Here is a 14025-nt window from a genome sequence, read left to right on the forward strand (position 1 = left end):
TGTGCATGGCATCATGAAATCAGGTGATTACCAATGAGGCATTTTGGAGTGCAAAGTTCAACCCAGTGTCAGAAAGCTGGGTCTCCCTCGAAGGTCATGGGTCATTGCAGCAGGACAATGACCCCAAATACACTTCAAAAAGCACCCAGGAATGGTTCAAGATAAAATGCTGGACTGATCTGAAGTGGCCAGCAATGACTCCAGATCTAAATCCCATTGAACACTTGTGGTGAGATCTGAAAACAGCAGTTGGGAGAAGGCACCCTTCAAATCTGGGAGAACTGGAGCAGTTTGCATATGAAGAGTGGGACAAACTACCAGTAGAGATGTGTATGAAGCTCATTCATGGGTAGAGGAAGTGCTTGACTGGAGTTATTTCGTCCAAAGGCCGTGATACCAAATATTAAGTCTCGGGTATCAATAATTTAGCCAATGCCATTTCTGATTTAAAAGGACATATTAAGTTCTGAATCAAAAACAAAGGTTCTGTAATATTAACAGTGAAATAAAGAATTGTGGAGATAAAATACTTTCGTCAATTTCAACTTATTTTTTAGAGAAAATTGTGAGTTATTTGAAAAAGGTAAAAGGGGGCCAATATTTTGGCCACGACAGTATTTATTACACTGGATTGTACAACTCAAGATTCATGAAATAAATATATAATTGTGTTCTTCGTTCCATGAGATAAAACACAACTCCTTCTGATGGCCTTAAAATGCTGAAACTAAAGGCATCTGAAGGAAATTTAAGCCTCATTTCCATGCTGTTTGTTCATTTGGGATGTTTAAATGCTAATCTGAGCTAATTCATCATCAAATTTGCCTTCGAGTTGCCGAAATAAACAAAAATGGACGGGATCCAGAACGCAGGACGAGTTCCTGAAGTCTGATATGATATCCAAAACGCCGAAGGAGGAATCGGTGAAAAACTGATGAAATTGAACATGGTTCTGGCAGTTGCTCACCTGGAAATGAGCAGATATGAAAATGAGACATTTTCCTAAATTTCGATTCCAAAACAGTGAACTAAACCGGGGATGGTCAAATCAAAAGGTCGGGCCCTTTTGGTGTCTCACATGATGGGTTACATCCACAAGGGATGAAGAGAAGTTGTCCGATTGGACAATTTCCCAGCAACAGGTAATCAAAAAATGGCAGGTACGGGAGTCTAGAGCCTCACTCTCGTCAACCACTAACCCCGATAACTGTTTTGTCATGTTCAAACGTTTCCCAAATGCAATAAATCACAACTTGTTCAATAAACCGTCACCGGTTTCCCAAACAAACCACAGCTTATTATTACTTGGAACCAGTAGCCAGACTCAAATCTGACGAGCTGATGCAGGCCTTACCTGGCGAAAGGAATTGATGTTGTAGTTGCATGCTGGCAAGAGCTTGTTGATACTGAAGCATACTCGAACTGAAGCCTAAGGTAGCCCCATTGGCCTTGTCTAACGTAGGTCGCTTGGGCAAGGTCGTGAGGAAACCTGCCGGCAGACCCTGGGCAACACAACCGGCAAAATTGTCACGCCAAATACACGCAGCAGGAAAGAGCCATGACTAAACAAACGAACAAAAAAAAATCTCAGCACCTTGAAACAAGTCGAGTGTCAACTCGTTCCTTTTTTAACCGATATCCTTTAGAACTGTTAGCACAACAGCACGAATGTTAAAATGTACTCAAACTCAAAGCTCGTGAATGGATGCCAACTATTTAACACAAAATTTGTGCCCCGTCAGCGTAGTTAAACAATCAGCACAAAATGATCAAAAGTGCAAACAATGGAAAGTTTCATCTTCAGCCTGCAGGCTCCACAAGTGTGCAAGAACGAAACCTCAACATACGAGTCGTACACCTGAAACGTGGGAGATTGCGTAAGCGTCTAGACGCTCCACCCTTTTAAATGCTCCGCTTCTTCCGCACGTCGACATGGACGAGGACGCATTCGTTTTCATCCTTGCGTGAATCTGATCAGCACAAGCAATCTCTTCCTTCGACATTTTGACAAAGTACATTGGAGAAAGTGATCTCATTCAAGGCCAAAAACATGTCCTCCCCGCATCCCTTACTTGTGCGGACATGAATATTCCAGACATTACTCGTGTGATTATTTGTTAGGCTTGAGCAGCACTTGGTTGGTGGTGATAAACGTAATGAGCACAACACAGTTGGGGTGGAAGGTGGAAATCGGTGATTCTTGTCAATTCCCACCTTATCATACGAAGAAAAATCAATATACAGGTGGTGGACAAAAAAACAACAAAAAAAAAAAAACAATAATGGAAACACCAACGTAAAGTCACTTAAGAGGGAGTTGGGCCACCACGGAGAGAGCGTATGTTCTATGGCATAGAGTCCACCAGGGTCTAGAATTCTGCAAGAGGGATGCGGCACCATTCTTCCATGAAAAAAGTCAATCAACTCATGCGAGTCTCACACCTGTTTGATGGAGGTGGCAAACGCTGTCTCAGGCAGAATTCCAGAACATCGCATAAATTATTGATTGGGTTCAGATCTGGTGACTGAGAAGGTCATGACATATGGATCACATCGGTGTCATGCTCATCAAACCATTGGGAGACCACAAGTGCTCGGTGGATGGGGTCATTGTTATCCTGGAAGACACCGCTCCCAGCAGCAAAGAAATGCTGCAACATGGGATGAAGATGATCCTCAATCCCATGAAGTCACGCTTGACATTCACCTTGCTTTCTAAGGGAATGACTGCACCCAAACCGTGCCAGGAAAATGTGCCCCACAACATTACAGAACCCTTCACTGTTGGAACCAAGCACTCACGGTTGTAGAGTTCTTTTGGTTGGCGCCATGCGTACACTCATCCGTTTGTAGAGAACATGGTGAAGGATGATTCATCTGAACATATCACATTTCTTCACGACTCGGTAATCCATTGCCTGTGCTCTTTACACCACTGAACCTCGCAAACGTGCATTGCCAGGTGCGATGAGCATTTTGTGCACTGCAATCAGACTATCGTATTCCGCACTGTGGAGTTCTCGGCGGACCGTTTTTTTTTTGATGAAACTGGCCCCAGGTTGAAACCCCAGGTGGAAATTTACAGTCAAATGATGTGCAGTTGCTCGCCTGCTTTGCCTTGCTCTTTGAATTGAAGCACTGATATCACGATCCTGGAGTATGCGCTTCCACCCACTGTTTCCCTTTGCTGATGATGTCTTGCCCTAGGAGTTCCATGCCGACATCACCTTGGACCGCTGCTCGTGAAACGTCAGAAAGTTGAGCCGTCTGTCACAGAAGCTCCTGCCAAATGCGCCCCAGCAATCACCCCTTTCTAAGTAACCGAGGTCTCCTTTTGCAGTCATGCCAGCCATAATTATAGGCACCCAGGTCTATGCAGCATTGATATACATGACCCTACGCATGCTGGGATGTAATTTGCTTGATTAATACATGTGCCACACCTGTGTGGAAGCTGTTGCTTTCAATGAACTTGGTGTCCCTTATTTACCCAGGTGTTTCCATGTTTTATGTCCACCACCTACACATCAATCTGAAAAAACGAATCGGTTATCGGAAGCCCATCAAATGGGATGTCTTGAGAACAGAGTTTTCAAATCGAAAATTCGTAAAGCCCGAAACAGTGACTTCCCAGAATGGCTTCACACCGCAATCATTGAATAACACTCACACATTGGTGAGCAGGATAGCTCAGAGGTATCAAACTCACCTTTGAGCCATCTTATCTGGGTTTGAATCTCGACAAAGTTATAAACTTCCATCCTAGTGTTTCACAGGTACGAGTCATCAACGTACGCGATGTCCCCGTGGCATCCAATCTGCCAGCATTAATTGATGGGCATCAAAGATCTCACGGTGTCCTTCGCAAAAGTAGACGAGATCGCCGATACCCTCAACAAATTACAATTCCTGACCTACAGTGGGAACTGTATCAGTCGAACAGCTGCACCCTCAACAAAAGATGCAACCAGTAGCCAATGCCGCAGAGCTCATGGAACCGATTCACACAGTGGGAGGATTTCGGTTCATGTGAGATCTCGTGCTTCTTTAATCAATCACAGCCCGCATGGGTGCGTACGTAAATTACGATTAATCGAGTTCTGCTCGTTACTGAATAATTCAATTTTCTTGTCATGGTGCTCAAAGAGAGCTTAGGTAGTGAGATGAAAAAGTTCAATGCTTGTAGAAAAGACAGAAGCCCGATAACCACCAAAAGGGATACAATGACCCAGCATGCAGCAAATAGCCCAACACCACTCAAGTAACACTACAGCTTCAGGTTATACTACCTGAGGATAGTTCTCATCAACAACGTCTGGAAGAAGAAAATGTACCAAGGGAAAGAGTGCGAAAACCTCGTCACCACCTTCAGCCCTCGATTCCCCAGGAAGTTCTTTTCAATGCCTCTCCACGTTGACATGCGACACAACAAGGTTACAGCAATATGCCATAGAAGTCAATTACGAATCAAGTCCTGGGCTCTGAGCAACGTTGAGAGCACATTTGCCCGAGGATAAGAATCAAAGCTCGTTAGTACGGTTGAAGTGGAAGATTTCTGTGCCGCTTGTGGTACAAGGACAAGTATGGGAATGAAAAATGTCCACACAAAAAAGGTGGTAATTTCTTCTTCGAGCCTGTTATTCTGTGATCAATCTGCCGAATGCATTTTGTTGCGAGACCACCATTAAAATGTTACAAGAAGTTGCAGGGAAGAAAATATAAATAAATAAAAATCAATGCCGGCAGACGAGACACCCGGCTTAACATCCATCCGAATGACGGCGGACACATTGATTAATCACTGTCTGTGAAACACCAGCATGGCAGTTTATAGCTGGGTCTGGAATTCAACCCAGGAAAGTCAGCTCAGAGGGGTGTGCGCGTACCTTTAGGGCCGAGGCCATGCTGCCAGCCCGACATGTAAAGTTCCAAAAAAAGCCTTTGTTTATTATTATTATTACTTAATTTTTTTGTAAATTTCCAGCGATTTATTGATCCCGAGAGAAGCACAAAATGGATCGACTAGTCAACAAAAATGGTCATGAAGCAGTGCTGTGGAAAAATGTTAACGCATGACCGAAAATCGACGCATTGGCGCAGGATATGACACAGTTCAACCCTCTCCGTGTAACGTAGTCCGCCATTTTGCAGAAATAGGAATGATTATTAATTTAAAGGTGGATTAGAATTTCCCAAAATGGTGAAAGGTCATTGTTGCTGTTAATTGTCAAGAAAGGTCGATCGTTTATTTGTACCGAAAAGTAACGGCAGGAGCAGACAAAGCACACGGGAGGGCAAAGCAGCAGAGCGGTCTCGTTGACGAGGTGATGAAATACTTCGAGACCAAAATGAGAAGCAAAAAAAAAAAAAAAAAAAATCCATCGTGAGGCATTCAATTCACCCTGCCATTACTTTTGGTTTTTGGTCTCCATCTTGAGGATCAATATTTAAAAAACAAGATGGTGTTTTACAAATCAACAGACCGATGCACCGTCTAGCTAAAGATGGACATCATAGCCAAGGTTGCTACCAATGAGTTTGCATTTCTTGAAAAGGCAAACTTTACCTGGCAGAAGGAAAAAAAATAATAATGGTAAGAAATAAACATATATATATATATATATATATATATATATATATATATATATATATATATATATATATATATATATAAAATCACACCGACATCTGAAGGAGCAACAAATGAAAAAAAAAGGAAGGATGAAAGTCCAAGTCCTGGATTGATCAACATTTTTGACTGGAGATTGAAAATCATAAGAACGATCCAACTCATCCGCAACAAAGTAAGATTTAAATTAGGCTTGATCAGAGAAACAAAAACAAAATCAAACTTGTGAATACCGGGTCGAGGGTCGCCTCGAAGGGTCGTTTGAGTGACCGGGAAGGCAGCGGAGGCTTTATAAGCAGGTTGTGCAGGCACAGTGGGGCAATGGGCGGCAGTCAAGCAGGTTAACACAGGAGGCAAGCGGAGGAGCGGCATGAGGCGGCAATATGCAGGCGAGGAAATGGGGAGGAAACAAAAATAAACAACAAAACAACAAGCAGTCACGATTATCGAAGCACGGAGCAGCATCGTAGGTCACCGTGAACCGAGGGAACAACGGTGGTTTAATCAGGAGTCGCAACCCCGTTCTGTACCTGCAAGGTTCCTCACGAACCACCGTACACCAACTTTCAGGAACTCATGGCACTGACCTTCTGGAATGAGTGAACTCGAGCGAAAAAAAAACAATCTACAGGGAGGACTTTGGCATGTCTATACATGGGACAGGAGGCGCGGTATTCCATGCATACATTCCACGGAGCAACACAACGCTTACGCGGCACCATAACAGAAGTTTAGCGTGATGGAGTTGAGGAACTTGAAGATTAAAATTACTTTCTACGCACGAGCATCAGGAATTAACTTTCGAGCCTGAACAAGAAAACCAGTGATCATCAGTTGGCATCGATACAAACGTTCAATAAATCTGCCTCGAGGGGACAACAGAACCGGCCGCTCCTGGTTCAATGGCCGCTCTCTTTATCGAGCTCCTGGTGCGATCCAAACTTAAAATAAAACTACAGCGAAGTTGATGGCATGCCATCGAACATCCCCACACTTCCCACTTCAAGCAAAGTCAAAAGATGGCAAAAGGTTCCACCAGGAATGACCCAATATCAAATTTCGAGTGAAAAATTTTCTTTCCGTTTTGACTCGTGAACCGAGGTTCCGACCCCTGGACCATGAACCAGGGGGTCAAATCCAAAGAAATCGTTACAAATTTCATGCGTCCCCCAATGTCGATCGCACATACAAGGTTTCGTTAAAAGGAGGTTTAAAATGTGCAGGTAATTGCGTTTTTGGAATATGATCTTTCACAGAGGACAGGGACAAAAATGATACTGTCCTTGTCCCTTCGTGCCATGTGGTGATGATAATGACCAAGTTTGCTAAACTTCTGCCAAACCCTTTAGTTTCAGGAGATAGTGGGACGGACAAACAGACGGACTTGCAACAGAAAAAGTAAAATAGCTTTTACTGTACTTGGAAATCAAATAAGGACAAAATTTGTCAAACAGATTAACGCTTGACGTCAGGAAATCAACACAAAAATATTTAAATAAAACTACACCGAGGCTTACCAGAACGAAACAAAAACCATCTGCAGAAGTATCAGCATTTTCGATGAACTTTGAGCCGATGTCGCAGACGTGCAAACAACTCCAAAAGCAAAATCACGGGCGCCACGCTACACGCAGGGTTACACGAGACTCGACGAGAAATCGTTTGTGCGAAGCATTGAAGATGACAAGAAGAAGAAGAAAAAAAAAATAAGTCAAATTCATGAGACGAACTCTGACGTATAAGAGGAGATCCACGTCGAGGTCGTGTGGGAAGCGCAAATGCATGCAAATTGTTGCACAAGAGCGAAACGCTCAATTTGATGACAAAATGGAAGTAGCGTTGACACGATGCAACCTTCACCAATGACCGCTTGCTCCGTCAATGTCCATGGGTGTGATCGAGATAAGATATTCAAACACTGAAGCTTCACTTCATCGAACCATCAATCTTCATGGAAGTGAGAACATGACAAGTCGTCGTCTTCATTCGTTCTTCGCGCAGAGGGCGATGCATTACACAGTTTACCGTTCGCAGGTTAGGCGCGGCACACAAAATGCGGCTCTTGCTTGTGTCGTTAAGACATCAAATGGTGTCCTTTACACAGGAACGGTTTTTACAGGTGAACAGAACACTTCCATCATCTACTGTTACTCGTGAGATGATTGTGAACTTTGACAGGTGGCCATCCATGTAAACGGATTATGTTTGTGGGATGTGGTGGCTGGGAAGAGATGGTTGGGGTGAAGTTGAGAAAAAAAAAAAAGGGTTAAGGGATACGGTTGGGGGGGAGGGGGGAGGGGAGGCATTGACTTTCTTCAGCTTTGCGCATGTAATGCGCAAATGTCTTTGGAGTGTGCTCGACATCACAAGTATCTGCAGTGGGCACAACTCTCTTGCAGAGCCATGAAAAAGGATAGAGCTTGCCGAAGCCACTGATCCTCGCTCACGGTACTCACCATTGCAATGGTGGCTGCCGCCTGCCCGCCGCCCGGCCCGGCCTTGATCTTGGCCTGAAGGTGCGAGGGTGGATGGAAGTATTTGCAGTGGTCGCGCGCACACCGCCCACGCATGTGATCCATGCACACGGTCACCGTATTGTCGGACGAGTCCACCACCACGCTATCGGCCGGGTGAGCGAACCGGCATTCCGTCTCACCTCGGCCGCAGCAGCCACGCTGAAATTCACGACAAACCTACGAGCGAGCACACCATAGATGACGAGATAAATAAATAAAAAAATACGCCAAGAGACGTGGAAAATTTTTTTATTTTAGGTCTTTCGGAAAACTCGGGGCGATTGACATCAAATACATTTTTACCCCCCACCCCACAACCCTCACTGTTTAATTTAATTTCTCAAAAAACACAAACTTTATGAACATAATTATCCATCAATGCAAATCAAAAACCTCCATCACAAAACCCACCTCCAGACGATCACTCCGCAGTAGTTTGTGCCCAGAGCTACTGGAGCCTGATGCAGAAGCTGGTGTGCTACCCAGACACGGGTGTATGGACCCAGCCATGCCACCTGCTCCAGGCATAAGTACCGTGCTGCCAAGCTGCAAGTCACTTGGATGTAGGATGCCGATACCTGGAGAAACCGCACTCAGGTAGTGGTTGAACTGCGAACTGGAAGTGGTCGACTGAGCGGCAGGTATTCCAGATGACATAGAAAACATCGGCTGCAAGGACATGCAAAGAAAAACAATCATTCGCACATTGGTCAAGCAGCTGGCTACGAGCGGCTGTTGATTTTGGCAAAATTGTACATCTATCGTTTCACTGCACAGTTTGGACAAGGATGGCAGCACCCCTACCCGTTCAGTAATAATCTTGGCCTGCCATTCTTTCACTGCCGCAGGACGGCAACAATCCGGGACCAAAAAGTCTAAATATTTATGATTAAATTTCAAATTCAATTTGTGTTCATAAATAAATAAAAAAATAAATTGCCAATTTCAGGAAAACAGATCAGTGCAAGCCCAATTCCACTTATTGGGAGCATGGTGAGTGGCGTATCAACGGCTTCCGAGTATTTTCTTGGTTAAACATGCTTTCTTAAGTATCAAATTTTTCAGCAGAATTTTACCACTACAGTTATTGGTGGTGGAGCTCGAACTCTATCAATTCCTGCTGCAACATCTCATCTTCGGAACTTTTCCAAACCTCCACAATTTCACGGCAATTTCTGTTAAAAAAAAAAACAAAAACAAAAACAAACAAAAAATGGACAATGTGTCCATGGACAATATAGACAAGTTTGAAGAAGAACAAACAACACCTCGAGATTAACATTTCCTTGTGCTGATTACATGACACTTCACAGAGACGAGCACCACAGAACGTGACAAATTTGGGCAACCTATCGGCCCGGCTTTACGGGGAATTCCTGATGCTGTTCTTTACAGGTTTTGTCATCAATAATCATCATTTTGTACTTGCTGATACACGGCAGAAAATAACATCACGAAAAGTGAAAATGAAACAAAACTGGCTGTGGTTGTGAAAATCCAGATTCAAAACTGAAGGCACCACCCAAAAAAGTACAATAATCAATAGCCAACGCTCAGGCCTGATGTTTCGACCATGACGTGCTCATCATCCGGGACCGTGCACCACCCGGCGTCAAATATCCTCCCAATCATCAGGGCAATCACGACGGCGGCGTTAGCAGTCACCATCTGATTATTGCAGTCGTGTGATGGACAATCCCGACTGAGAAGGTGCTTAAGACGTGGCACACAATGCCTGCACAGTCCAAGATGAAGACTACTCGATGGTCGAAACATCGAATAACTTCGCCAAACGAGCGGCTACGCCAGTCGGAGGTACCTTCGGTTTTGAATGTCAGAAGATGAAAACGTACCACCGCTGGTATGGACACATTGGGCATGAACCCCGTGGCAGCAGCAATCTGCATCTGATGCGCTATAGCGGAAGCATTCTTTTGCTGAATCAAGTTGTTACGCCCATTGATCTCAAGCTGAGTTTTTAGGTGCGGAGGAGGATGTAGGTACTTGCAGTTTTCTCTAGCACAGCGGCCCTGAAACAACAATCAAACATATTGTTACGTGTGTGGTGGGGCAATGGGGGGGGGGGGGGGGTTAGTTAGAACTGTTAAGATAGCATGGTCTGTGTACTTGAAGTGAAACCAGGGCTATCTCCCCTCTAGTTGTTCCCCCGCAACCCTGGGTCCGCAACAATACGCAATTTCGGGTCTGCTTGTCTGTCTGTATTTTTGATTGTTACAAATGAGTGTCGCTATCGCTACTTTATCCAAGCGAAACATTGTCGCTATCCATCCAAGTCCAACCAAACTTGACAGGAGGACAAAGGGTCACATGATGGAGGTTCAGCATCTTCATTTGCCATCTGCTACAAGGGGGTGTTGATGCAATTTCTCCAAAACTAGCATAATGGGTTTGAGGGTGATAAAAACAATAATGGAATGTTGTTAATTAAACCTTGGTATTAAAATAAATGTATTAAATCTGAAATGGAAAATGTACTCAAATATGGTATGATTCTATGTGCTTGAACATGTATCCATTTTTATTTTAATTAACATGATCATATCTTTCCTTTGTATTGAAAGATGTCGACCTGTCTAGTAAAGATATGATAAGCAGGCCAACCTTTCAAATAAGTTATAATTCAGTTTTAGAGAATTGCTTATCATTTAAAAGCTATCTTGCTTTCTAAGGGATTTTTATAAAAGACACCAACAAGTTGGACAGGGAGTATGATTTCAGTATAACTGGAATATGGGTCTAAGGAAATGTCCAGATGTATTCACCAAGTTCCAATTGCTTCAAGATAGTATATTTCCCCAGTCTGTTAGAAGCAGATTGACTTTTAACCAACATACTACAGAAATCTATCAAAATACCCAAAAGGGTTGAAGTTTGACGTCATTCTATTATTATGTGCGTCATTCTGTGCCGGGAGAGAATCTACATATCTGGGTTTGAAATACATATACGCTACAATCATTCAACCAAATCAAGCTGGCGGCTGCCCGAAGGCTGAAGATGAGTTCCACCTGGGAATGTCAAGACCTGACAAACTGTGGCGCCAGCGTTTGGAAATAAAAAATATGATGTCTCACTGGATTCTATTTCAAGGACTTAACTTTATCAAGTACTTCAGAGATCTGGAGCAAGTCTGTGTTCTGATCACTCCATATGCGCATATGTATTTGTTTGTATACGTTGAATAAATGTTCAAATGTACAGAAGGACTTAGAAATTTCTTCTACAGGGGTTTTCCACCTTAGGCAAAATCCGTGTTCGGTGTGTAGTTAGCTTATCATGGCGTTTTTTCCAAGGGCTCTTCTAATAACAAAACCAATGACAATAGCATAATATTAATGTTATTACAAAACAATATTAATAACAATAATATTTCCTCCCGACAAGGGGTTTTTACTCCTTGGACAAACGTCGTGTTAAGGCATATAAATACCTTATTGTGGCGTTTCTTGGGGCACCCCGACCAGAAGTAAACTAGAACGGCTTTCTTAGATGTCGCGACGTCGACATGTACAACCGCCAACATTATTACATCATTATACTTACTTATACCAAGTTTGATTTAAATCCCTTCAGCCGTTCTCAAATGCCTCCGATCAGGTTGAAATATAAAAAGATATATTCCCCATGACTACTCGATCATAACTGTGAAGTTTCACCTCGATTGATGAAACAGTTCCAGAGAAAACAATGTTTAATATTTTCCTTCAATCCAACATGGCTGCCAGACCATGTGCTATATTACTTATTCATGAACACCCTGGTATCCACTCGGCTTGGGGAACAGGAATGTGAAGTTTCCCCTCGATCTGTCAAGCGGTTCTGGAGAAGAATATTTTCAAAGGTTTATTCTTCAAAAAAATTTTTTAAAAATCATAGCTGCCAAACCATGTGGCTTTATGACACCATATATTCCCCAAGGCTAACAGATCGTGTGTGAAGTTTCTGATTGATATTGTAAGCCGTTCTGGTGAGAATACTTTAAAGGCTTAAAAAAATTTAAATCTGATATGGCTGCCAAACCACGTGACCTATGACATCACAAGTTTCCATTATGCCTCCAATTGGATAGGGGATCAGGTTTGTGAAGTTTTGTGTTAATCGGATAAGGTGCGCTTCTCTATCGAAGGTGGCTGCCAAACCATGTGACCTATGGCATCATCCTTTTCACACTACATGCAGCAATGGTGTGAGATGATATTTGTGAAGTTTCATGTTAATCGATGAGGCGGGTCAAGAGAAAATTTTAAATGTGTTTCTTCAATCCAACATGGCTGCCAAACCATGTGACCAATCAATTCTTCATGAACACCTTGGTAGCCCCAAGGCTTGGGGAACACGTGTGTGATATTCCCCTCGATCTATCAAGCAGTTATGGAGAATATGACTTCCAAAGGTTTTGGAGTAAATCCAATATGGCTACCAAACCATGTGACCTACCTCGTTCAAAGGAAGGAACTTCTTGTTACTCGTGGATAGGGGGTCATACCTGTAAAGTTTTGCCTCGATCTGTTCAACCATTTTGGAGAAGATTTTTGAAGTTATTTTTCATCTTGAAAACAATATGGCTGCCGACCCATGTAACCGATGTAATTGTTTGTTTTTTTTCTGTTGACCAATTTATCCCTAAATGACCCTCAAAATTTTTCATACCGATCGGAAAAAGCGTTCTACGTGTCCGATTTTGGCTGGGATACCACTTCACCGATGAAGTCATTGTTAACAACACTTATTCCCCATGGGGAGTACTCGACACATGCCAAGTTTCAATTTTTTTTCGATGGAGCAGTTTCGAAGGTGGTACAAAGGTCAAAATTTTTCCCGTTTTTCCAACATGGCTCGCACACCACATGACCTATTATGTCACAATTATCATTTAAAAAAAAAAAATAATAAAATCTCCACGAGTAGTCGCACCAATAATGAAAATTTTGTCTCCATGGGATAAGCGGTTTCAGAGAAAATGAATTTAAAAGGGAATCACGGATGGACGGACGTATGGATAACCTGAACACACAATGCCTCCGGCGAATTCGTTGGCAAAGTTATTAAAAATATCATAAATCACAAACATGCTTGATTGTCTTTTTAAACAGTCGCTACAACTGTAACTCCAAACTGAAAGGGAGGAAACCCGATGTTCTTGAGGCCCAGGCCTGGATCTACTGCAATCTATATAACCCCAGAGAGGATACAACAGGACCCTTCCTGCCACTATCATATGGAAGGGGTGCACTAGTTACTATGAAATTCACTGTAGTTGAATTTGCTACTCCTTGGCAAACATTTTTCATTGAGGTCGAAGGTTAAAAACATCAATAAATTAACTTTTCATCACGTTGAGCAATTCTCAGTTCTTGAAATCGGAGCCGAGTTACCATTTCATGCCACATCAAAAGTGTTAAGAAGAGCCCCAAGATCCCATGCAATCGAGTGGTAGGCTCGACATTTTAGCTGGAATCAACTCACGCACACTTAGATGAAGGTAGATTTTGTAGGTACTGGACAAGCAATCTTTTTCTCAAAAGCAAGTTGGAAAAAAGAGAATGAAACTATATTGTGCATAGTTCGCCGGCAACGTGTGGCCTACCTTGATGGAATCGAAGCAGGCCACGACACGGCCGTTCTCCACCTGACACGACTTTGGTGGATGTGCAAACTTGCACTCTGTGTCCATGCGACTGCAAGTCCCACGCTGGTACTCGCGGCAAACTTCCAAGGTCAACCAGCGTGTGTCCCTCAACGCCATGCCTCCTGAGAACCAGCAAGCAAACGCTTGGACAGAAAAATGGACTCCTTAAAAAATAAATGAATAAGAATAAATAAATAAACTGCTGCGTCCAGGTCAAACCAACTTGCTGA

At 43.1% G+C, this 14025-nt stretch overlaps 1 protein-coding gene across 10 annotated transcripts in view; it reads right to left on the reverse strand.

The window, feature by feature from the left end:
- Positions 1-14025, reverse strand: part of LOC147009118 (muscleblind-like protein 1) — an 80047-nt gene that overhangs the window by 45721 nt on the left and 20301 nt on the right. For 8 of the 10 annotated variants that reach the window (XR_015052983.1, XM_085862832.1, XM_085862825.1 and 5 more), the window contains 6 exons: positions 13754-13917; positions 9999-10175; positions 8557-8814; positions 8086-8322; positions 5863-5916; positions 1355-1502 (listed from right to left, as the gene is read on the reverse strand). Coding sequence is in view for 9 of the 10 variants with exons in the window: in XM_085862832.1 (XP_085718958.1) it covers positions 1355-1502; positions 5863-5916; positions 8086-8322; positions 8557-8814; positions 9999-10175; positions 13754-13912 (1033 nt within the window). In the remaining variant the exon portion in view is untranslated. The remainder of the gene's footprint in view (positions 1-1354; positions 1503-5862; positions 5917-8085; positions 8323-8556; positions 8815-9998; positions 10176-13753; positions 13918-14025) is intronic. The other 2 variants (XM_085862831.1, XM_085862833.1) reach the window with 2 other exon arrangements.

Source organism: Eptatretus burgeri, chromosome 17 (assembly GCF_056783735.1).
Source record: "Eptatretus burgeri isolate ZD-2024b chromosome 17, Ebu_testis_v1, whole genome shotgun sequence".
NCBI lineage: Eukaryota > Metazoa > Chordata > Myxini > Myxiniformes > Myxinidae > Eptatretus > Eptatretus burgeri.